A 26,237-nucleotide genomic window follows, 5' to 3' on the forward strand; every position below is an offset into this window, starting at 1 on the left:
CTCTCTCCCACCATGAGATCATGATGTGAGCCAAAATCAAGAATCGGACACTTAACCGACTGAGCCACCCAGGGGCCCCACTCTCTTATACTTTTATATGAAGTCCATATATTGATAGAAGAAACACTACCCTTTTGTGGCAGTGGTTTTTTTTTTATATAAATGGTGTCTTTGGGGTACGTGATATTTTGATATTTGCTTCTTCACTCTTTGAGATCTAATGTTGGTACACATAGGTATAAGACACTCCTTTTACCTTCGGGGTAGTATTCCATCCACTGCATGGAATGTGCCATATTTGTTCTTAGATGGACACTTAAATTGTTTCTGCTCTTTTGTTATTGCAAAGGGTGCTGCAGTGAACATCCCAGCGTATGTCTCCTTGGATCCCTTGCAAGTTTTCATAGGCTCTGTTTCTGGAGTTCTTCTTGCTGGGCTTGGAAGTACTCACATGGCCACCAAACATGGCCAAACCAGTGGTCTTTCCCCAGACCCTTTCACAGTTCTTCATACTCAGTGTCAGCCTTTTAAACCTTTTACAATCTGATAGGTGTGAAAGGAGAGATCATTGTTTTAATTTTATTTCTCTGAACAATATTGAGAATGAACACTTTTATGTGTTTATTGGTCATTTAAATTTCCTGGACATTCATTGCCTTTCCTAATGGGTTGTTTCTCCTTTCTGTAATTCAGTTATTCCATGAGGTGTGTTGCAAATATTTTCTCTATGTATCTACTTTGGGGGGAAAGAGGAGAGAGCGAGCATGTGCATGTGTACATGCGAGCAAGGGAGGGGCAGAGGGAAAAGAAGAGAATCTTAAACAGGCTCCATGCCCAGTGCAGAGCCCAATGCATGGCTTGATTTCATAACTGTGAGATCATGATCTGAGCCAAAATCAAGAATTGAATGCTTAACTGACTGAGCCACTTAGGTACCGCTCCCTGTATCTACTTTTTAAAAAAACTTCTTTTTAGGGTACTTTTGACAGACCTTTTAGATTTTGATGTGGTCAAGTATATATGTTAACTAACTAGAATTAAAATAAAAACTTAAAGTAAAATAAAATGCCTGGCATACACACAAAAATAAATAAATAAAAAGTAATTTGCTTTTCATGACTTCCACCCTTTTGCAGAAGGATTTTTAAGGAAGAATTTCTCCACCACTGAGATCACAGATTATTCTCCTATAACTCAAACATATTTTTAAAAAAATTAAGGGGGCACCTTGGTGGCTCAGTCGGTTGAGCATCTGACTTCAGCTCAGTCATGATCTCACTGTTCGTGAGTTTGAACCCCACTGCGCAGTCAGCATAGAGCCCACTTCAGATCCTCTGTCCCCTCTCCTTAACCCCTCCCCCACTTTTGTGCATGCGCGCGCTCTCTCTCTCTCTCAAAATAATAATAATAATAATAATAATAATAATAATAAACCTATTAATGTATTGGAAGTGATTTTTATGTATAAAATGAAATAGGGGCTCAAATTAATTTTTTCCCATATGGTGAGCCAGTACTATTTATTATATAGTTTATTCTTTCTTCACCAATTTGAAATGCCACCTTTAACATATGTCAACATTTTATAATTGTCTGGCTCTTTTCTGAATTCCATTCAGTTCTGTTCCTACTTGAATAACACATTAACTATGGCTTTATAACATGTCTTAATATTCATTAGGAAATTTGGCCTACTTTTTGTTCTTATTTCTTAAAATTTTGTTGTTGACTGTTTCTTAAAATGTCTTAAAAACTATTTCTCCATATTTATTCTTTATTTTTCATATTTACTCTGTTAGAATCCGTTTGTTTCATTTCACTAAAAAATTTTTCTTGGGAGTTTTGGTCTATATTTTAAAAAATGTTAAAAACCACCAGATTTTTTACTATTATTTATTCCTGCAGCCATCAAAATGTACTAGTTAGCTTTCCACGTGTACTATCACTATTGGGTAAAGAGCAGGGCAGATCCAGGTCTTGTGGGACCCAAAGTCTATACAATTTGAGAGCCCTCTTTGAGAAAACAAATGTAAAATTATGAATGCAATAGTAGATGCTGTGCCACAGGAGGGGCCTTTACTGGGAGAGGAGGCCTGAACCTCCAGCTTTATTAGCTCCATGGTAAACCCATCCCATTTTAGCAATCTCAAGAGCAGGAACATAGAAAATGGTGCCTCTACTCTCACTAGTTTGTAGTTTCTAAGCTGCATAGGTAGTGGAAGCAATAAAATAATGGTTAAATTTGCAGCCTCAGTGGTGGTGTTAGTTGAGTGTTATGTAATACGAGTGCCTTGACTTTTCCCTGGGATAGTACCTCACATTTGAGAATCTCAGGACACATAATCAACATTAACTAATTAAACCTCACAAAACTCTGGAGACACAAGAACGAGAGATATTGCCTCACCTCACCCAGTTCTGAAATGCAGCCATGTCTGGGGACGGTGCGGCTACTGCTTGCTAATAAGTTGCAATACCCCACGACAGTTTAGCCAAGACAGTTAGCTGTTGTAGTTGGTAATTGTCTCATGAACATTAGACTATAAAACACTGAAGTCACTGGGATTATCAGCTCATAGCGAATCTAATCCATTCTTTAAGGTTTCTTACTTTTTGGTAATTTTGTCCTAATTATAAAAGAAATATAGGGGGGCACCTGGATGGCTCAGTTGGTTAAGCATCCGACTTCGGCTCAGGTCATGATCTCACAGTTTGTGAGTTCAAGCCCCGCATCGGGCTCTGTGCTGACAGCTCAGAGCCTGAAGCCTGCTTCAGATTCTGTGTCTCCCTTTCTGTCTGCCCCTCCCCTGCTTGTGCTCTGTCTCTGTCTCTCAAAAATAAATAAACATTAAAAAAAATTTTTTTAAAGAAATATAGGCACAGCAAAGATCTGGTATGTTGTTTTTTAGGGGGGTAGTTCTTCAAATTTAAAACAAAATAGAAAAAAGCTGTCTTTTAAAAAATAAAGTAGAACTTAAGAATAGGGAGTTATTGATATATATGTTTTTTAATTCAAAAAGTTTGCTGCTGAACAAAACAGATCGATGGTATAAGACGGAAGAGCATCTGCCTTTAGGTACTATATTGCTGGACAGGGGGATCAGGGAAACTTCTGGGTGCTGGGAATGCTTTAGGTATTTATTTAAGTGATTGTTACATGGGAGTAGGTATATGTAGACGTTCATGCATTTTTACCGTACGCACATTATATCTCAACTACAAAGTAAATTAACATAAAAAGCATGTGACTTGTCATCATGAGAATGCCGTATAGACTTTCTGAAAAGCTTTGCAGGGAGTAGCACATATTCAGGAGTTAGAGACTTGAGACATTCCCCATGGCATGTTTCTTCAGAAGAGGGATTCTAGGTCCTTTGCTCCTCTTTCCAGATTTTCTCTCCATGCCAAAAGAGCTACCCCTAATGCTGGGATATGATTCTCAGTCATCCTACCTTCAATATTATGTACCTCTTTATCTATATCCTTTACACTTCCCTGGGCATCTAATTTTTCTCTTAGAATTTCATTTTGTTTCACTCAGCTACATCTTTGCCAGAAGTAAGTAAAAGGTGTGCCATAATCTGGGGACTGGGGGTTGAAAGGTATCTACAGGGGCCATTGCCCTGACTGGCACTGGAAGAGCAGAGTGGGAGAGGAGGGAGCAGAGAGGATAGGCTACCTCTGGCCCCACGAGGTCTGATGTGACCATTAGAAACAAGAAAACGGAGGGGCAGGCCCATGCTGGCAGCGTGGAGGGGCAGCCCTTGGGCACAACCTTCCAGGGCGTCTGTGAACAGCTGTCAGAGCTGAGAGTCTCCAGCAAAGCAGACACAGGGCAAACCAGAAAGGAGGAGGTGGGAGAACGGAGGGAGGAGGAGGGGGAAGAGAAGAAAGATCAACAAGAGAGTGGTTGAGAGAAAGGGGCAGAGAGACAGGAAGAGAAATTCAAAGGATGAGAAGGAAGATGGGCAGGAAGAAAGACAAGAATGCAGAAGGAGGAGGGAGGGAAAGGATGGGGATAAAAGCTCTGTAGACAAAATGGGAAAGTTTTTTTCCTACTGTAATTTTTAGTGAAGGTTAAATACACAAACACTACCCTGATTATTGACTTTCCAGAACAGTTAAAACAGTACTTTCTTCCTTAGAAAGTAGAGAAGTGAAAATAGTGGCCACTGTCCGACTGCATGCTATAATATTTTCAAACAAACAGAAAGCAGCCCTTATGCTAATTTTCAGCACCCATGTTTCCAAATCATTTCAAAGCCTGCTGCCCAGAAAGTTGCTAATCGATTGTTTGTAAACTTGAAAGGGGGTTCCCATGAAAAGACCAGTGGTTCAGGAACCTCAAGGGTGAGGGGCCCCTGTGGTCAAGGCCAGGCCTACAAGGCCAGGCCTATCGCTGCCATCACTTTGCTCCCACAGCTCCTATAGGGGCAGGTATCATTTTATCTCCATCACATGCATAAGGGCACCGTGAGGTCAGAATTGGGGTGGGCTATGCTTCCCACCTCATGGTACTTCCCTCTGCACTACAGTTCTTCAGATGTGCTGCATTTTAGAAACACATTAATTACCATGCTGTCTTCAACGTCCTGTGACTGTGCAGATATTTATTGTCTATTTTCTGTCCTCATGCCACTCTTTCTGTCAAAGATGCTAAGCTCAGTAGTAGCAGCCACAGTTTCCTGAAAATAGCGGAGGAGCCACAGGAACAAGTCATTCCAGAGACCAAGGAAAGCATTCAGGTAATGGAGGTCATTCACCCACGCCTGGGGCCCCGGGGTGGGCCTAGGAGCTGTCTGTGTTGTGGGGTCAGGGGCGGTCTTGGTGCTAGGCTCATCATCAAGAAGTTGTGATCTGATGTGGAAAAGGTCTCACTATCACTAAGAGCAGGGAGACAGCAGGCAGGAGGAAATACTGGGTGCATGTTTATAACAGACAAATCAGAGCCTCACCGTTAGCTTCAAGAATACAGGTCAGAATGGAGTTTCATCCTTGCTCTTCCTCCCTTCTCACCCATTCCCTAACTTCAGGAGGCTGAGGCAGATGAAGCTGCTCATTTAAAGCCAGGTGGAAAATCCAGACATACTGAAGAGACTTATACACTGTCCACATAGTCAGATGAGGCCCTGTTTTCTTTCCTGGAAGCTATAGAGATGCCCAACACAGCTTCCTGGAGAGCCACTGGCTCCACTTGTCTTTGGCCTCAGCAGGAGCCCCATCACCACCTGCACCCCCTTGCTTCCAGGATGACCTGCACCCTACTGCTGCCAGAGTTCTGCATGTGCTGCTGCCACCCTAACCTAAAGAAGGAGTTAGACCCACACCAAAGGAGGCCAGTCAGCCACGTAATAGATTACATAGGAAATGGCGGACAAGCCAACAGATCCAGCCATTGGCTGGATTTATACTGGATTTTATATATATATATATATACACACACACACACACACACACACACACATATATATTATACATATAATTATATATTATATTTATTATAATTATAGTAATACAAAACAATATATTAATATCAATTAATATTAATTAATATATAATAATTGTATATTATAAATATACAATTATATTTATCATAATTATATATATTATATAATTATTATATATTTATATGTAATATATATTATATATTTATATATTACTGGATTATATTTATACTGGATTATACTACTGTGGTATAAATGGCCAAATTTATTGGGCCCTGGGTCCTCACATACTCCTGCAGGACCTCAGGGCATATCTCTTGTGTCCTTAGGAATAAGGCCTCACCTAGTGGGTGGGACAGGAAAATGGTCTCCCTTTTAAACAGGCTAATGTTGCTGGCCTAGTCCTACGTTAGCACTGTGTGTGGCCAGAATCCCAAGGCGTGTTTCCCTACACACTCCTTCAGCTTCTGGTCTGCCTGACTTCTCCGTCCAGCTGGGCCCAGAACCCCTCCTGAGCCCAGGATGGGGGGCAGGTGCTAAGCCATTGTTTCTGGACTTCAGCCTCCAACTCTCTTTTTTTTCCTCCTTTTCAGCCTTGGGTGAAACAGTATTCCCCCTTGCCCATCAACTTGTGCAAAGAAAATCTTGGGAACAGGAGGATGGAGGGAGGACTTTTATCTTAGCACTAGGCCACCTGGCTTGTCCTCCCAGATTTCCACATTGTCTCTGCAGAAAATGCATTCTTATGCCCCAGACCACAAAAGGACCCAACCTGTAGCTGGTTGGCTGTTATATTTCAAGTGCTGGTTTATTTTCTGAATGGAGGTTGGGCATGCACAATGGTCAGGCACTCTGCTATGTCTGAGTGTACTCAGTGGGGGAGATGAAAGCCCTAATTCACTATGTGGGAAGGAGGATGGGAAGCATCCCGGAGGAGGGGAATGAGGGACACCTGAACCTTTTTAAAGAAGGTTGTATGACATGGATTAAGTTGAGGGAAATGAAGCTGATGAATAGAATTAATAATAAAAAAAGAAAAAGAAACTTAGTACAAAGAACTTTTAATTTTGGCAAAAATGGAGTAACAGAGACCAGATTTATTCTCCTATCGAAACAACCAAAAAGTGGCCAAAATGTATGAAATAACAGTTCTTAAGACACTGCTTATCAGGTAACCAAGGAAAGTGATGGCCGAGAGATGGAAAATAAGCCAGGTGAGCTCTCTGATTGCCCCAGCCTCCTGTCTTGGGAGAGTTTGAGGCCACGGCACAGGGCAGAAGAACCCAGTGGGAACCTGATGGACTCTCTGAGTTGAGGAGGCAGATCTGTAAATCCATGGAGACTAAAGCCACTAAGGTTTGCAGGACAGAGTACCAGAGAGGAGAGAGCTGCACAGAGACGTTAGACACCAGCAGAGGGTCACCCCTGTGTATTCAGTTGAGGACTGATCAGCACAGTCATGTAAGGAAATAGTGAAGGTCAGGCTGAGGATAGAACCTCCCCAAAGGAGTAGAGTTCACAGTGCCAGTGCTCATCCAAAGCTGGAGCTAGTGCCTGTTCCCGTCAGCTAGACTGGAGAACCTTAGGACCCACAAGGCACTGGGAGAGTGCACAGAAGAGTCTTGCCTGCATCCGTAGTAGGGAATAATTAGTTCTAGACAGAGCACTACTCCAGTCATGTCTAACCTATCTTTAGAGCAAGAACTGAAAGCATCAAACTGCTCCCAAGTGACTGAATCCCAGAGCAAAGTTCAAGAATAGGTGTAGGAGTACAAAGTTATCTAACACCCAACTAATCTAAGTGACTGTGTTTGGAATCCAACAAAAAATTAGCAGGCACTCAAAAAACTGGGAATATATGATGCGTAAGGTGGAGATAACTCATCCAATTGAAATTAACCCAGATCTGAAGCAGATGTTAGAATTAGTGGACAAGAACATTAAAGCAGTTATTCTAACTATCTAAGTTTCAAAGGTCATCAAGAGACATAGAAGATATAAAAAACACCCCAAATAAAACCTCTAGACATAAAAACTACAATTCATGAGATGAAAAATACACTGGATTAACAATAGATTAAACATCGCAGAAAAAAAAGGTTACTAAACTTGAGATAGAAATGGGAATTAAAAAATAAAAAAGATCATTGTATCAGTAGGCTTTGGGTTAATAAGTAGCTAATATGTGTGCAATCAGAGTCCATAAAGAAGAAGAGAGAGCAGTTGGAACAGAAAAAAATATTTGAAGAAATGAGGACTAAACACATTCTAGATTCTCTGAAAACAGTAAACCCATAGACACAAGCTCAGTAAACAGCAGGCACAAGAAATACTAAGACAACTAGACCAAAACTTATCATAATCAAATCATGGAAAACCAGTGAAAAAGAGAAAATCTTAAAAGCAAGCAGAATGGGGGGGTGGGGAGACAAGTTGGGAAAAGAGGAACCAAGATAATGATTGCAGCAGATTTCTTATTGGAAACAGTGCAAGCAGGAAGACCATGCATTGCATCTTTAAAGAACTGGCAGAAAATAAACTTTCAACCTAGAATTATATGTCTATGAGTATCTTTCAAAAATAAAGATAAAATAAAGATTTTCATCTACACACAAAAAGTGGAAAAATTCATTAACAGCAGACGCATACTACAAGAAATGTTGAAGTCCTTCAGACAGAAGAAAAATGATACCAGATGGAACTCTGGATCTACACAGAGGAATGGCTAGCCCTGGAAATCATAACGGTAAATGTGTAAGATTTTGTTCTTCTTATTTGTATCTCTTTAAAAGATAACTGATTATTTAAATAAAATAAAAACAACACAGTGTGGAGCTTATATAGAAAATGTAAAAAATGAAATGTATGGCAAGACTAATACAAAGACCAAGAGGGGAGAAATGTAAATATATTATTTGAAGGCTTTTCTACCATACCTGAAGTGGTATAATATCACCTAAAGGTAGATGTGATAAACTAAAGATGTATACCATAAATTCGAAAAAAATATTGACGTTACAAATCAAAATCAGAGAGTTATACTTAATAAGCCTACTGAAGAGAGAAAGTGGAATTGTAAAAATATACAACTGGGGCACCTGGCTGACCCAGTTGGTAGTGCATGTGACTCTTGATTGCAGGGATGTGAGTTTGAGCCCCATGTTGGATGTAGAGATTACTTAAAAATAAAATTCTTGAAAAGATATATACAACTAATACAAAGAAGGCAAAAATATCGAAAAAGGACACCTAGTAAACAAATAGCAAGTAGGCAGACTTAAACCTAACCATATTGATAACTACATTAAATATAGTGTACATTGACTATCCCAAAGATCATATAAGGCAGAAATAGATTAGATGAAAAAGGAAGACTCGGTTATATGCAGACTACAAAAATACAAACTACAAATACAAAGATACAATAGGTTGAATACAAAGATACAAATAGGTTTAAATTTAAAAGATACAAAAAGACACAGCATGCTAACACTAATTAAAAGACAGCAAGACAGCTAGTAGCTTTATTCACTTCAGACAAGGTGGATTTCAGAACAGGGAATATTACCAGAAATAACAAAGGACAAAAAGACATAATAATCCTAAATATTTATGCATCTAATAGAATTTCAGAACACATGAAGCAAAAATTGATAGAACTGCAAATGCAAATGAGTAAATGACCATATTTGAAGATTTCAGTATCCTTCCCTTAGTAATTGATGGAACAAGTAGAAAATCAAGAAGAATATAGATCCTAAGAACACCATCAACAAATTTGACCTAATTGACACTTAAGAACACTCTACCCCCAAAACAGCAGAATACACATTCTTCTCATGTGCACATGGAACATTTACTAAGATAGACTGTATTTTGGGCCACAAAATAAATCTCAATAAATGTAAAAGGATTTAAGTCATCTAAAGTATGTTTTCTGACAACAGAAGACATTACAAGAAGGCAAAACTCCAGATTAATAGCTCTAATGAACATCAGTGGAAAAATCCTAATAAAAATTTTAGTGATTTGAATCAATATATAAAAAGATAGTATATCATGACCAAGTAGACTTTATTCTGGGAATGCAAAGTTGGTTTCACAGAAAAAATCAGTCTATGTAACTCACCCTATAAACAAGCTAAAAAAGATAACCTATATGATTCTCTCAAAAATACAGGGAAGGCGTTTGAAAATTCAACATTGAAACTCTCAGAAAATGAGGAATCAGAAAGAATTTCAATTCCCTAGACTTTATTTTTGAAAAACCTGTATGCTAACATCACACTTAATGGTAGAAGACTGAATTTTTTTACACCATGGCCAGGAACAATGGTCTGCTCCCACCACTTCTATTCAAAATTATACTGGAAGCTCAAGCCAGTGTAAAAAGATAGCAAATAAAAGGCATCCAGATTGGAAAAGGAGAATTAAAACTGTTCTTTATTTGCCAATAACATAATCATCTAGAATCTACAACACAGCTACTAGAACTAGTAAATAATTTAGCAAGTTGCATTTAAAATTAATATTCAAAGTTCAATTTTATTTCTATATAATAGTAATTGACAATCAGAAATGGAAATAAATACCATTTACAACAGTACAAATATACAAAATACTAAGAGATAAATCTGACAAGAGATGTTCAAGACCCGTACACCAAAAACTACAAAACATTTCTGAGAGAAATAGGACCTAAATAAATGGAGAGATGCCCCATGTTCCTGGTTTTGAAGACTTGATGTTGTCAAGATGTCAACTCTTCCCAAATTGACCAATGCATTCCCAGTCAAAATTTCAGAAATTTTACAGAAATTGAAAAATTGATAAATGGAAAGGACCTAGAATAGCCAGAACAACTTTGGAGAAGAACAGTTGTTGGATGAATACCACAGATTTCAAGATTTACTGCATAGTTCTTGTAGTTAAGCCAGTGTGATGACGATGCCAAGGACAACAAGTAGATTAATGGGACAGAATAGAAGATCCAGAAATAGACTCAGCCTATAATCTGTAGTGACCAAAAGCAGATCATTGTTTGCCTATGGTTGGCCAAATAGCACAGGGTAGGTGGGAGGGGCATCTAGAAACACGGAAGCTTTTGGGAGTGCTGTACATATTCATTGTTTTTATTGTGATATTTTTATGGATGCATATGTAGGTTACAACTTTTCAAAAGTTATTGTCAATAAAGCATTTGAAAAAAACAGTGTAGCTTTCAAGATACACAGAAGAATAAGAATAACGAAGTAATAACTACCATCTACAGGGAATTCGGAGGAGCCGGCACTGAGCTGGCACCTATCTCCTTGTTCTTATTTTATCCTCATAACAACCCTGTGAGGTAGGCACTGCTCTTAGCCCCTTTTTACGGATGAGGCCTCAGAGGTTCCATGACTTTCCCAAGCTAGTAAGCCATGGATCCAGGATCTGAACCGAGGCAGCTGGTCCCAGAGCTTGGGTGCTGAACCACTGCAGGTGTTGATTAAATGTCTTGCCTTTGTCACCTGCAGGGGGAAGTCATAGAAGAAGCCCCAGCTGAGGAGATGTCATCAACAGTCCGAAGCGGAAATGCTAGTGAACTGGAGGTAGGGCTTGCCCAGGGCCTTGCACGCCTGCTGCTTGGCTCCCCACAAGGTTCGCTGCTCTCTGCTGAGTGTTGGTGTGCCCGTTCCTCCTCCAGGCCTCCCTGCGTCTCTCTACCAGTTCATATCTGCCACCTTCTTTAACACCTGCTCCACAAAGCCTTCCTCAATGAGGCCTTCCTCCACGGTGATGAATCCTTTATATCCCATGTACAGCTTGGTCCTAGAAACTATACTCTCTATATTAATTATTGGCAACGATTTCAGTAAATACAGTTTTTCCTCTTCTTCCCATTGTCCAGCAAGAAAGCATTTTGGAGGGGCAACACATTTGTAAGAGTTTTCTCTAACTATGTGTGTCACCTGCCCACAAACATGCTCATCCACACACCTGTATGTATTTTGTATTGTTGATATATGTATATGTGTATATATATATATGTATATGTATATATACATATGTGTGTATATATGTATATATACATATGTGTGTATATATGTATATATACATGTATGTATATATGTGTGTATATATACGTATACACATACACGTATATATACACATATATATATATATACACACATGTGTATGTGTGTATATATATATATATGGTTCCAGGTTCCAGGAACTGCTCCCGCCTGTTACTGATTCAGGCCAAAGGGTGGTAGCATCTTCCGCCAGCTGCCATCCCTGGGACACTTCCTCATCCTTTGTTGGTTTCCCTTCACCCTGCCCACACCTTCACCCATTGTCCTTTGTTAAACCTCCTGTGTCTGCTCCATTGGAGTGAGCCCTCTGTTTCCTACTAGAAACCTAAGGATTCACATAGTTTGGCAGGGCTCTGTGGACCCTGCTTAGGATTTTGAATTTTTCCTAAGGAGCAAAGGAAGGCTTTGAAAGTTTTAAGTGGGAGAGTGCCATAAAATCAGACACGCTTCATTTTCCAGTGCTGAGCATAGTTGTGAGCTTTCAGTGGATTCCCCGGCATGTCTTATGGACTCATGAGTCAACCTGAGAAGTCTGGAGAGCCCTTGAAGAGGGGACAGGAAGTTGAGTCATCTCCATGGAGGTTCTGGGACACATTAACACTAATCTCAGACAGGGGAATTCTGAGAGACCGCCAGCTTTTGATACCCCTTTCTCCTCCAGATTCTGAGCAATTAGGAAGTCTACACAGAAGACAGCTGGGGATTAAAGTACCATTTTATAATGGCTAAAGCTGAACTGGAGAACAAAGCTTGGACCTGTAACAAGTGGATTTCCTATTTCCCCCTCCTGAATTCAGTGTACACAGCCAGCTGGAGGCAGACTTCACCCTTGGATCAGGGTCTGCCCTCCTGGGCAAGTGTGGAAGACTGGAGAAAGCAGGTCAGGAGCAGGATGTACTGTTAGGAAGAGAGCGCACCAGGCAGGCACAGGTCCATTTTCTGAATCTCACTTTAGCGTATGCCATGGGATCCCACCCGTATCCTTCCGGCTCTGCTCATTCCTCAGCACCCAAGGATGAGGACTTCAGGTACCTGGTCATTCTCCAGTGCTGTGCCTGCAGGCAGGTCAGAATCCTTGGGGAGCAGCCATCAGACAATGACTGAAGGCAGTTGGAGAATCAGCACCCCAGTTTCTTTGCCTTTTAGGTGGGACAGCTCTGAGGTGTGTTCTCCCGAGTCTCCCAGGGATCTCAGTGGGATGGAGTGGGACACTCTGTATTGGTGTCTTTCCCTTCCTTGCCTCACTTCCCTACTCCTCTTGCAAAATTTCCTGACATCACTCCCCAAATAAACTTAGCTCAGAGTTTGCTTCTGGGGAAACCCACACCAGAGCACTGACTCCTTGGGCCCCAGGGAGGAAAGAGTGAGGCATACAATAGGGGGTGAGGCATGCTCTATTTCCAAGAGGGCAGCTATTCCTGCAGGGATCCAAACAAGCATGTGCAGGAGGGGACAGGATGGTCCCACTGCATTAGACATATTGGAACCTCAGAAGGCATCTGGGTCAACAAGGTAGATTGATGTCTCATGTTTATCTCCTCTCCCTTCTGGAAAAAGACACGGAAATGACTGTAAAGCAATAAGAAGACTGCAAATCCACAAAGACAACAAGAGTAGGAGAGGAGATATTGGAAGGTGAGCCCTTTCAAAATGTTTACAATAAGAAAATCGATGGAGGAGTTTACACTGGCTTAGCACAGCAGAGAAAGAAGAAAGTCCAGCACCACTGTGAGGGGAGGGACTAGCAGAAAGCGAGTCCCTTCTCCTCCTGTGTCCACAAAAGTCCCAGGGCCTGGGCCTTCTGGAAGGCAGAGCGAAGACCAGACTGAAACAAGGGGTCTGACAGTCTCCTATGCAGTGTTGGGGACGCTAAAGTCCTTGCAGACAGCACTTGGCTCATCAACCGTATTCAAGTGAAGCAGCTAGATGACTGTTCTCTGGACAGATGAAACAGAAACAGCTCCCAATTTAGGTTCAGCCCACACCGTGTGAGACTGTGTAATGGGGAAAGACAAAATACATGAGTAAGTGGAACTCTTCATCAAATGGAGAAACCCTTGCCCTCTCCTCCCACCATCTTCTCCAAATACTGGAAGCCAGGTCTTTGTATTAGTTCTTTTTTTTTTATCACTATTGTAACAAATTACCACAAACTTAGTGTCTTAAAACAACATAAATTTATTATTTTACAGTTCTGGAGGTCAGAAACCCCAAACTGGTCTTACTGTGCTAAGATCCAGGTTCAGGCAGGACTCTGTTCCTTCTGGAGGCTCTAGGAAAGAAACCATTCCCATGCCTTTTCCAGCTTCTGGAAGCCATTTGCATTCCTTGGCACGTGGCGCCTTCCTCCATCTTCAGAGCTGGTAGTGTAGCATCTTTCAGTCTCTGACTCTGACTCTCCGGCCTCTATTTTATGAGGACCCTTCTGATTATATTGGGCCTACCCAGATAATCCAAGAATCTCCTTGCTCAAAATCCTTCACTCAGTGACCTCTGCACAGTCTCTTTTGCCCTGTAAAGTAACATTCTCAGGCTCTGGGGGTTGGGCCATGCACATTTTGGGGAGCCACTCTTCTGCCTATCACAGTTTCTCATGCAAGAGATTGGAGAACTTAATTCCTCCCCAAACCTGACAGCCCCAAGGAAAAGGCCTCCAGGTAATGTTCCTGGAGGTGGCTACCCCATAAAATGCCAGGTCTGTGTCTGATCACCCCATGAAGTGCCCCAGTTAGCCAATGGCTGTTGAGTTTTGCTACCTACATAGCACTGTTTATTTTATGGAGCTAGAAATGTGCTCCAGTGATAAAAAGGCATGACCATGAACAAAGAAGGGATTGAAAAGACCAGAACTTAGGAAACAAGAGCTGGAAAACAAAAAGACAGGTAGGGCAGCAGACAGATAGAACAAGGCTCAATCAAGGTGGCGGGTAGGGGGGTGGGGGAGAAGAAATGAAGTTATAGATTATTTCAAATGCCTGGTTGTTTAGAAAATAATACTGACAAACACTTAGCAAATCTGATAAAGTGTGTGAAAAAAATAGAAAACTAAGTGAATTAAAGCAAAGTACACAAATAACGAGTCCTGTTATACATCTTTGCTCAAAAGCAACCATGATATCTACATAATCATAACAATGTAAGTACTTACTGATTGAGCCCTGAATTGTGCTCTAATTATATTGAGACACAAGGAGATAGGATATGGGGAAGAGGGTAGCGCAAGGTTACATCTACCTACCACATCAGTGTCCAGTAGGGAGTTTCAAAAACTGAGGAATTAAGAAAGTGCATTTAACACACATTCAGAAACATGGGGGTAAATGCCAAAGAAATGAGAAAGTTGAAAGGGCTACCCAATGGGAAGAGCAATGGGAAGGACAGGGGACTCCTGATTTTCATTATAGGTTTTTAGTGCTGATATTATGTTAATGTTTAATGTATTGCTTTGATTTAAAAGAACTCCAAGAAGGCTCTCAGAATGAATCATTTTCCTCTAACTGAACTATAACATCTTCTTGGGTGCCCCTAAAACAAGGCTGGAAGGTCCAATGCTAACTTTCTGGGTGGGTCCCAGCAAGGGGCTGGGCTCCACCTCATCATGAAACCACCCAAAGAGTCCGCAGATCCAAAGTTCTTGTAGCACAAAATCACAGTGAAAACACTTTGGTGGACAGAGGTATTTTGCTTGTGGAATTAATATATATATATTACTACCACACTCTAACTTCTAGCCAGTGTTGTAGTTAAAATACAGATCCTATATGAAAGACCAATGGAAACCATTCGTTTTCTGATCTTCATATGAGGACTTCTTTCAATCCCTTTATAAATCTTGAACATCTCATTGAGAACATCTCCTTAAAACTATGCCTGGCTCAGGATGATTCGATTCAGGTGAGATTGTCACATTTGTCCTAGGGAGATGGTATAATGTAGAGATGATGTAACCACTAGCCCATTAAATTGCAGAAAATGAATAGGATTCCTATTTGGTTCCTCCTGTCTCCTTGCTCTAGGACACAGAAAAATTCAGTCAGCAGTCCAGTGTCGGTGACACAGATTACTGCATCAGCAGTTTGAGCTTGGGATCCCTTTCGCTGCCTGAGGAGAGCAGTTCCTTCCGCCCCATCTACAAGGGAGCCTCAGACGCTTTTTGTATTCAGCTCTTTTGTATTGAGGAGAAGTATGAAGCAAGGTAAGTACCAATCCCAGGTTGTCTATTATGGTAAGACTTCTTACAGCATTGGTGGCCTCACGTTTTACTCTTGTGGAGCCCATCATGTCCAAATCTGGCCTCACATTCTAATTTCCTGGGGATTTTTTTGTTTGTTTTTTGTTTGTTTTTTTAAGCACAGGTTTCTGGGCCCTATTTCTAGAGATTTCTGTCCCTAAAATTTGGGTAAGGGCTACAGAACTGGGCCAAATCTACAGCGCAGATTTTGGCTCACCTGTGTAAGAGGAAAATCTTCACTTATGAAACTGTATGCTACCCTCCATTCTCTAATGTTTGCATTTTGAAGGGGGCTTTAGATTTAGGTTGCTGCTTGTCTGGAGTCTTTTGGTTGCACATAACAGAAAATCCAACCCAAACTGGATTTGAAAAAAATGGGATAATTGCCTTATATAACAAAGGATAAGTCCAGTGGTAGGATTCATTTTTCAATGTGGCTTGATCCCAGATAACCCTGTCACATACGAAGTTTCTCTCTTTACCTCCTAACTCGTTCCCTGCTGCTGGTCCCCATTCTCAGAGGACTGTCCCTACCTGGGGCCAAAAGAATGGACAGTGGGCTCAGGCTATGTGCCCGAAGCTAGTGAGGAGGACATTTTGGTTTGAGCCTGGCTTCCTAGCGACAGCCCCATCGGGCCTGATCGGACTGTGTGCTCATTCAAGCTGATGGATGGGGCCAGGCCAGGATATGATGGTAGCTTACTCCCTGGCCTCATGCTCCCCACCCCAAATTTGGGGCTGGAGCCTTACCCAAATGTAATCTGAGAGGGGGGTTAGTAAACAACAATCCAGGGCAGCTGCTAGGAGGAGGAGGCATTGTGGCAGACAAAGTCGGGGTACCCACCAGACCACTCAGCCACCCGACTTCCTGTCCCCATGTGTTCAGTGCTTGCTGCCACCTGTAGTCTGGAAGTGGACCTCTGTCCTTGGTGCTAGATTCCACATCTTCTTTAGAATCCCCACCTACTCCACCATTTTATCCACAGAACAATCTTGAAGAGGAAAGGATTGGCCCATTCTTATAGACTGGAAAGTTCTGGAGTATCCTTTAGATGACCAAGAGTGTTGCTGGACATTTCCTTTTTAGAAGATGTATTGAAACACATTCCCAGTCTCTCAGCCTCACTTAGAACCATGTTTTACTTGTACTTTTTTTCCTCTTAAGTTTTCGATTTATTTGGAAATCTTGGGAGTTGAAAGGGGAAATCTTTTTTTTTTTTTTTATATTGAAGACATCTAAAAAGCCTATAAACCCTTCTAGAGTTGTGTATATTTATTTTTCCCTGTGCATTCAGATATGAGTGTGCTTAAATGAGGCTTTTGAATTTTCAAACAAATTCAGTGACCCATTATGGTTTGCCTGTGACTATAGCTCTGCAGTTGGTCAGAAAATCTTTTACATGTAAAAGAGAGAAAGATCAGAGTTGCTTGTAATATACCCACGTCTCCCCCACAGCTCTAACAAAAAGGAAGGGAGGGATTACAGTCACAGAATGACTATGTTGCTTTTTGCATGCGCAGATTATTAGTTACTATAATAATGTCTTTAGTTCTAGAAAAAGACTTTGTTACTGACATCTGAAGCTTATGACTTTCTGCAGCTGATTAATGTTCAGTCAGACCCAAGTTCTAACTGGTGGTTGCCTATCACTGCCTGACAGGAAGAGAACCATAAATGTCCTTAAATATACACTGATGCTGCACCTGCTTGCAGGTTAGTGACCGTGCTTACTGTTTTGTTTATAGGTCACTGGACTTTATGAATTTTGTCTTCAGTCTTTTCCCTGTAAGTACATACTGAATTTTGAGTAATATAATTGGTTCTGTAAGCTGGAAAAGTTATAAAAAAAATGAAATGCCATATACACTGTCCAAACATTTACACTGCTATGAATGTTGAGGTTTGAACTGCTTCTGTGTTCTGAAAATAAGGTCGAATGACATATCATGAACTCTTAAAAATAGAAAATATTGTCATTGCTGTTTTAATAGTTTCAAGGTACATTTTTTTTAGAGATAGAATCAAATCATTAATAGAATGCAGGTAGTACATTACAATGTCAAAAATTACACTAATGTGGATTGGACTGCTGTATCACTTTATAGCTTACATTGGTTCAAAGAATTCTGAAACCATTACGTTGCTTTTCTGAGAGTAGGTAAGCAGGAACTTGTGGTTGATTTCCTGGTTGGCATTGCCTGACACAGTGCCTGACACATAGGAGGCGCTCAACCCACTACAACACATTTGGCGAATGAGTGCCAGGCAAACAGGCCAGTGCAAACAAGACACTCTACTCCTGTCCTCTTCCTCCATTTTTGTTTCATTGTTTTCAAGGGATGGAGATTCTGATCAACCTCTTATCACTTTATTGGAGGGAAGAAAGTGGGGATGGAAGACAATTGAGGAACAAATTGGATTTTTATAAAGACTTTTTCCGTGGCCCACCTATCAGTTAAGTCAAGTCAATAACTAGACTTCTTCAGTTGGCTAATTACAAGGAAAACATCTATTGTTTTATTTTTCCTTGATACCCTTTCCACTGAGGCAAGAAACCAATATGATTTAATGAGGTTTCCTGAAACTTATGTAATCATAGATTGTATTTCCTCATTTTGTTAATATAATGCAGCCTTGCAATAATGTTCTGCATCATAATTTTTTTCGGATTAATTTTAAGGTATTTTGAAGCTCATAAAGCAATATAGATACCCTAAGGTAAGATTTTACAAAGCCAGTTTCCCTTAGGGATGCCTCAAAGTAATTTCCCTAAATTTAAATTCACTCCTGTTTTGAAATCCCTGTGAAGGCAGATCTTCAGCATTACAAAAGCAATGCCACCTTTAGAAAGTCAAAAGACACTTTTACTGTTTAATTTTACTTCATTTCAGGGAATGAGGAGAGAGGAACAAAATACCTTTATTATTCACCCTTAAATCCTTCAAATCTAAGTCAAAGCAATTCATTACAGTGTCCTCCTCCCAGAGGAAGCCCACTGGGACTAGGTACCCATTTCTTATTTTCAGCTTGAGTATTTTAACAACTTGACTTTCAAGTTCCCCAAAAGGAACTGCGTTATTTTGCTAGAAAGAAGGAAGATAAGGTCAAACAACAATTCACTCCTTCGGTTTGCACAAATGTCCCCAGGGTTTTGGATTAACACAAGTAATGCCTTCACAGGGTTCAGGAGGAGGGGAGATCCCAGAGGGACAAATTAGCTCTGGGAAGAGCAGGCTGCTCCTGCAGGCACCTGGCAGAGGGTCAATCAGGATGTATGGAACATAGTGTAGGACAGCAATGTCCGAGAGAACACAGATTCGAGCCACATAATGAATTCTAAATATCCTAGCAGCCACATTTAAAAGAAAAGTAAAAAAGACACAGGTGAAATCAATTTTAATAATATACTTTAACTGAATATGTCCAAATTTAATCATTTAAACATGTAATCAGTATGAAACATTATTAATGAGATCTGTTACATTTTTTTCCCAGTGTTTGAAATCCAATATGTATTTTACACCTGTAGCACTCTATATTTTCATCAGAAATACTTGATTTGCCTTTAGATTTCATAAAACTTAGAGTTGAATACATAGATTCCTATACCCAAGTTGTTCCAACATACATAAAACTTCTCCAGTAACTGAATTGAGTATCAGTTTCAAATTTAAATGTAAATTAACTTAAATGAAATAAAATAAAAAATTCAGCTCCCCAGTCACACTAGCCACATTCCAAATGCTTAGTGGCCAGACACAGCTGCTGGTTACCATATTGGGCAGCGCAGATCTCAGAGGTCAGCGGTAGGTGTCAGGACATGTGGACCCTCCTATGCCTGCTAACTAAACCCACTTCTCAGGTGAAACATGTCTTCCTTAGATCTGTTCACCTCAATGGGATCATGTCATGATAAAATACAGACATCCATTAATGTGTAACCACAGGATTTTAGAGAAGAAAAGCCTGGAGTACCACCACCCTCTTATCTCAGAGGAGGGGACCACAGCTGGTGCAGTGTCACTTAGTAAGCATAGGGCCTTTGCTATCACACAGTGATTTACTTCTGGATGCAAGTGAATTTGCAAACACAAATGACCTTACTTTAAAAACCTACTTCCATCAAAGACCTATAATGAATGGGTCCCATTGCTCACAATATTCATTTGTTTAGGTTGGCCAGACTCTCAGAGATTTTTCTCTGTGTTCTTACAGTTCCTCATCTTCTTGAACTTATGATTACTTTCCAAATTATAGGAAAGTTGAACTTGAATACTCTGTCCTTTATACATTTTGCTCCTTTTTTTCTGTAGTGTTTTGCAGCAGGAATTTGTTCAGTGATAAATGGGTTCTAATTCTCTTCCTGTGTGCCTGGTTGCCAATCATGTTAGGACAAGAACTTCTGCATCATCTCTCTGCCGCACCTCACCCCTGAGTTTGTCCTCATCCAGAACTTTGTGAAGATTGTCCCCTTCAACAACTGCACCCTGGAGCAGGATCTCTATGTCTTCCATCGGGCTGGATTGCTCAAGTAGGTGGACATATGTTTGGCCAAAAGACAATCTATGAAATTAAGAAAAGAGAATGGAGCAAGGAGCTTGCTACCATTTTAACTTGTCTCACTAGTGGTGGGCTTGATCAGTGATTTTAACCAATACATTTAGGGAAAAAGTTATATTGAGAAGTTACTTGTCCAGGCAGATATTAAAACATAATATAACTCCACAACAATGAAAACAATGCCAGTAGAACAGTGTAACACAAGAAGGGAGTTCCAGTATACTCCCAATATAGAATACTCCCAATATAGAAACTCCCAATATAGAAAGAATGAAGTGTGTGTGTATAAAGGTGTGTATAAATGTACATATATGATATATGATAAAATTTGTGTCATAACACCAGGAAAAGGAAGAATGATTGTAAATGGTGGGACAAAATAAAGATAGAAGCATTTCTCATATTCTGCAGTAAAAGAGATTCCCAGATGATTGAAGAGTTAAATGTGAATATTGAAAATAAAAAAATTAGAAAATGTGTAAGTGTTCTCTGCCAGATTCTGAGAATACAATGGCGAAAGACATACAGATGTATTTCCTCTCCTTTCAAAGCTTATAAACGTTCATACAGAAATGTAAAGCTGTAGCTGTGAAGGGCATACCAGCAGCAATGGGCATGTGGTACTATGAACAGGTATCACCGGGACATTCAGCCCAGGCAGGGAGAACCTTCCTCAGGAAGAACACTGAGTGATAGACAAGGAGTGTCAGTGAAGATTGATCTTCAGTAAAGACACAGTGAAGACCAATTGTGTCTCAGGATGGGGAAGGTCTTTTTAGAGCATGGAAAAAAATGTTAAGATTTTTTTCTTTTACTATCTAAAGTTTCTGAAACACCCTAATTTAAGTAAAATGCAACTGAGTAACAGAGAGATATTTTAACAAATATGGCAGACAGAAGATTGGTATGTTTACTATATAAAGAGCTTTAATAAATCAGTAAAAGACCATCTGATACCAAAGTAAAAAAACTGAGAAAAAAAAAAGGCCAACTATTTGCATATGAAAAAACAAACAAACAAAAATCAATAGATATTTTAAAATCTTCAAACTTATCATTCATGGGGGAAAAGAAACTAAAACAAGAATGAGACATTGTTTTTGATCAGTTGGCAAGATGTGAAATAGAGAAATGTTCAGTTCTAATGAGACCTATGTAGCAATAGTCTGAATGTAATTGACATGAAATTTCAAAGGGCAATTGGCCAGAATGCTACAGTAGTTCATATCCTTCAATCCTTTAATTCCACTCCTAGAAATATATCCTAAAAACTGGTTGCAGAGGTGCAAATAGAAATTTATGTATAAGGATTAAAGATACTGGAAATACTCTAAATGTCTGATAGTAAGAGAATGACTAAATACTTTATGATAACTATGTGAAAGAATTATAACTTGTTTGCAATTCATTAAATAATGATTGGAAAGGGGCATCTGGGTGGCTCAGTTGGTTGAGCATCTGATTCTTGATTTCAGCTCAGGTCATGATCCCAGGGTAGTAGGATTGAGCCCTGCATCAGGTTCTGCACCGAGTGAGGAGCCTACTTACAATTCTCTCTCTCCTGGCACCTGGGTGGCTCAGTTGGTTAAGCATCTGACTGCTGCTCAGGTCATGATCTCACGGTTTGTGGGTTTGAGCTCTGCATCAGGCTCTCTGCTGTCAGCGCAGAGCCCGCTTCAGATCCAGATCCTCTCTGTCTACCTCTCTCTCTGCCCCTCCCCTGTTCTCTCTCAAAAATAATAAATAAACATTTAAAAAAATGTTTTAAAAAAGATTCTCCCTCTCCCTCTGCTCCTCTCCCCTATTCACACACACTCTCTCTCTCTCTTCCTCTGTCTTTGAAAAAAAAAAAAAAAAAAAAGATTGGAAAATGCTCAGAATGTAATGCTAGGCTCATACCAATATATAAAACAGCATTTAAATATGACCTAAACCTCTAAAGAAAGAAAAAAACATATGAATAAAATAAAGTCAAAGGAGACATGCAGATGTGATGGGGGCTGTGCCACACAGACCCTTCTTGTTCAGGACTAAAGAACTCATTTTCTGACTGTGGAATGTGTGAGTACCACCAGCTGGAAGCTGGGTCTCCCTTGAAAGAGATTACCCTGGACTGAAGAGAAGGGCTTTGCCTAAAGTCTGCCCCTCCCAAGGCAGTCTGCATCCAACGACTAGTCTTGTGTGTGGGGAGGGGAGGAGAAGCAATTTAAAAGGCCAGCAGCTCTCTACCTCAAGGAGAGGCAACTCTAAAGGGTCTTCCCAGGGCCAGAACTCCCCATGGGATCAGCTGGGTGTTTGTTGTGACCCTATTGCTTGCAGCTTAACTTCTCCCTCTGCCCTGTCCTGCTTCTGTCACTGCTCATGGGGGTGGAGGGTCCCAAGAGCTCACCCTAACAAACGCCAGCAGGTAGAGCTCTGTGTGAGGCTGCCTCCCAGGGAACCTGGCCTACAACTCTAGAGGTGGTCAGTGTTTGCCCTGGGTGGTAGGAAGAGCATCAGAGATGATTTTTAATTCCCTTCTTTACATTGCCTAAAATTTGGAATTCTTCTACACCCAGCTTGAGTAGTGGCTAGACTTCATTTGCTGGCAAGTAGTAGAAACCCATCTAATTGGCTTAAGTAACTGGAGAATCTATTACTACGCAGAGTGAAGTGAAGAATCGTGGGGATGCTGGTTTCATACAGGGTTTAGTCTGTATTAATCTGTCTCTTTCAGGTTGACCTTTCTCAGACCATTGCTTCCCCTGTGGTTACAGGACGGGTGAGGTAGTTTTCGACCTTATATCACTTTAAGTCCAATGGGAAGAGTGGTAGTTATGCTTTTTTTCGAAAGCCCTATCACAGAAACCTATTTGCATCTCATTGGCTCAGATTGTGTCCTGTGCAGACCCATCACTGGGCCAGAGGCTGCTAGTTGGCATTACTTAGGGATGTTCTGGAAGCTCAAGGGTTGGAGGGGTGCATTGTCAGACACAAATCTGGGGGCATCACTGAAGAAAAGAGCAGTTGAGCTGTTCCCCACAGCTGTGTTTCAGGACAGGACCATCTCAATCAATAGAAAGTAAATGGTATATGTGTGATAGGAATAATATCAATACCTTACATTTTATATAATTTACCTTTCTCAAGCTGTCTTATACATGTAGTCTTATTCTTACAAGATATTACAGAGTTCATCAAACTGCATTTAAAATGGGTGCATTTTACAGAATGTAAGTGAGACCTCAGTAAAGTTGCTGCAAAATCTGTGATAAAGGGCATGGTGGAGTAGCTTCAGAGAGCTTTCTCTGTAATTGATATATTAACCTTTTAAGTGAAACTTTGAGAAACATCCTAAATGATCACTGTATTTGGGGGCTGGCTACATGAATTTTGGCATATTCATTCAGCACATTACTATGCAGATTTTGAGGAAATAGAAACAGATTTCTATATCCTATATGGAATGATGTCTGGGATGGTGAGAAAAGTGTGGAGTCAAACACTAATAGTAGTAGTAATAAAATGTTGTATAGTTGGGATCACACAGTATGCAGCCTTTGCAGATTGGCCTTTTTCACTAGTGATACACATTTTAAAGTTCCTCCGTGGCTTGATAGTTCATTTCTTTTTAGTGCTGAATAATATTCCATTGTCTGGGTGTACCATAGTTTATCCATGTACTTACTGAAGTACATCTTGATTACTCTTAAGTTTGGGAAGTTATGAATAAAGCTGCTATAAATATTCGTGTGCAGGTTTTTGTGTGGATGTACGTTTTCAGCTCATTCGAGTAAATGCCAAGGAGCACAAGTTTGGGTTGTATGGTAAGAGTGTTTAGTTTTGTAAGAAACTACCAAACTGTCTTCCAAAGTGGCTATACCATTCCACATTCCCACCAGCAATGAATGAGAGTTCCTGCCGCTCCACATCCTCGCCAGCATTTGGTGTTGTCAGTGTTTTGAATTTTCACCATTCGAACTGGTGTGTAGTGGTGCCTTGTTCTGATTTGTAATTCCATAATGGTGGATGGTGTGGAGCGCCTTTTCATATGCTATTTGCCATCTGTATATCTACTTTGGTGACCTTTCTGTTCAGATCTTTTGCCCATTTTTAATTGCCTTGTTTGATTTTTTTTGAAAATCATGGGCACGCGTTACTTCTATAATAGAAAAGCTAGTGATTTTTGCATATACTGAGATTTAAGATTTTTATTATGATTCAAATGGAATTTTTATTAAAATATACTTTACACTCATTGCGTTCTTAAGTAGAGTGTGTTGGTGGCATTTTCTTATGACTTGGGATTCTCTTTATAAATAAATATATACTGGAGATGGAGAGCAACCAGATGACACGGGATCAGGAATGGGTCATGGGTCTGGCTGGAGTAGTGGCCTCGTTCTCAGTGGCTTCATATTCTTTTTCTCTCACACTCTCTCTTTTTACTATGAACATATTTTGCTTTTATTAAAAGTTAAATCTCATTGTTTTAAATAATGAGACTTTCAACGCCTGTCTGGAAATTAGTCATGGTTTGTAGCAGGGCCCTCGTTTCCCCTCGTACACTCTACTCATTTGCAGTGTCAGCTTCATTTTTTTTTATCACCCACATATAATGTTGGGGCAAATCACGTACATCTGGGTTCCTCTCTGAAAAATTAAAGGCTCGCATGCCAAGTAGTATTTGCTGCCCTAGAAAATCATCTTTTGCCACTGTTCCCATCTCAGCCCTCATCAGGAACCTTCCTCTGTTCTTCTGTGAAGAACAACCACTCTACACTGCTTCTCAGCTTGTCTGCACATGTAGCCCCTTTTTGCTGTTCCTCTTGTTCCCATACCCCCTTCCATGAAGAACCTGTTCTTGCTTGTGCAGGGAAAGACACCCCTCAAAACCCACATGTTTGTTACCACCAGGGGATGTCCCTTTTGCGAACATGGCAGCAGGCCAATGTTTTCTAGAAAAAACTCAGATTACTTATTTAATTTTAACTTTAATTCCAGTTAATTAACATACGGTGTCATGTTATTTTCAGGTATACAATATAGTGATTCAACACTTCCATACATCACCCAGTGCTCATCACAACAGGTGCACTCCTTCATCCCCATCACCTACTTAACCCATCCCCCCATCCACTTCCTCTCTGGTAGCCATCAGTTTGTTCTCTGTAGTTAAGAATCTGTTTCTTGGTTTCTTTCTCTCTCTTTTCCCTTTGCATGTTCATTTTGTTTGTTAAATTCCACATGAGTGAAATTATATGGTATTTGTCTTTCTCTGGCTGACTTATTTCAGTTAGCATAATACTCACTAGTTCTGTCCATATCATTGCAAATGGCAAGATTTCATTCTTTTTTATGACTGAATAATATTCCATTGCATCTTCCTTGTCCATTCATCAATCGGTGGACACTTGGGGTGCTTCCATAGTTTGGCTATTGTAAGTAATGTTGCAATAAATACAGGGGTGCACCTATCCTTTCAAATTAGTGTTTTTGTGTTCTTTGCACAAAGATGATGATGCAATTCCTGGATCATAGAGTAGTGCTATTTTAAAATTTTGGAGAAACCTCCACACTGTTTTCCATCACGGCTGCACCAGTTTGCATTCCCGCCAACAGTGCACGAGTGTTCCTTTTTCTCCACATCCTTGCCAACATGTGTTATTTCTTGTACTGTTGACTTTAGGTATTTAGATCTTTTCTTTAATTCTTTAACTAAATTGTAAACGCAAAGAGCTTTTTAGAGAAACTATACATTTAATGTTAGAGGTGGTAGTTTGGCCTGTCAGGATTGCTCAGCTCCTACAGGGAATATGATCTCGAGAACTGCCTTCTTCCCTCTGCTCTTTAAAAAAAAGCCCTGTACTTCAGGCAGCTGAGCTTGGCTGGATGAAAAGGAGGAGGCCAGCTGGCTTGAAGTTATTTCTCCAAAAATGTGAAAG

The 26,237-nt window shown here is 40.3% G+C and overlaps 1 protein-coding gene across 3 annotated transcripts in view; it reads left to right on the top strand.

The window, feature by feature from the left end:
• The window catches only part of CFAP61 (cilia and flagella associated protein 61), a 279,904-nt gene that overhangs the window by 77,690 nt on the left and 175,977 nt on the right, over window positions 1-26,237 (top strand). For 2 of the 3 annotated variants that reach the window (XM_019462391.2, XM_053890470.1), the window contains exons 9-11: window positions 4,654-4,745; window positions 10,961-11,035; window positions 20,145-20,284. In XM_019462391.2, the coding sequence (XP_019317936.2) occupies window positions 4,654-4,745; window positions 10,961-11,035; window positions 20,145-20,284 (307 nt within the window). Of the gene's footprint in view, window positions 1-4,653; window positions 4,746-10,960; window positions 11,036-15,537; window positions 15,717-17,498; window positions 17,539-20,144; window positions 20,285-26,237 lie in introns of all 3 variants that reach the window. The other variant, XM_019462387.2, reaches the window with a different exon arrangement.

The sequence above is a fragment of the Panthera pardus genome, unplaced genomic scaffold, assembly GCF_024362965.1.
Source record: "Panthera pardus isolate Hobbes unplaced genomic scaffold, ASM2436296v1 HiC_scaffold_25, whole genome shotgun sequence".
NCBI lineage: Eukaryota > Metazoa > Chordata > Mammalia > Carnivora > Felidae > Panthera > Panthera pardus.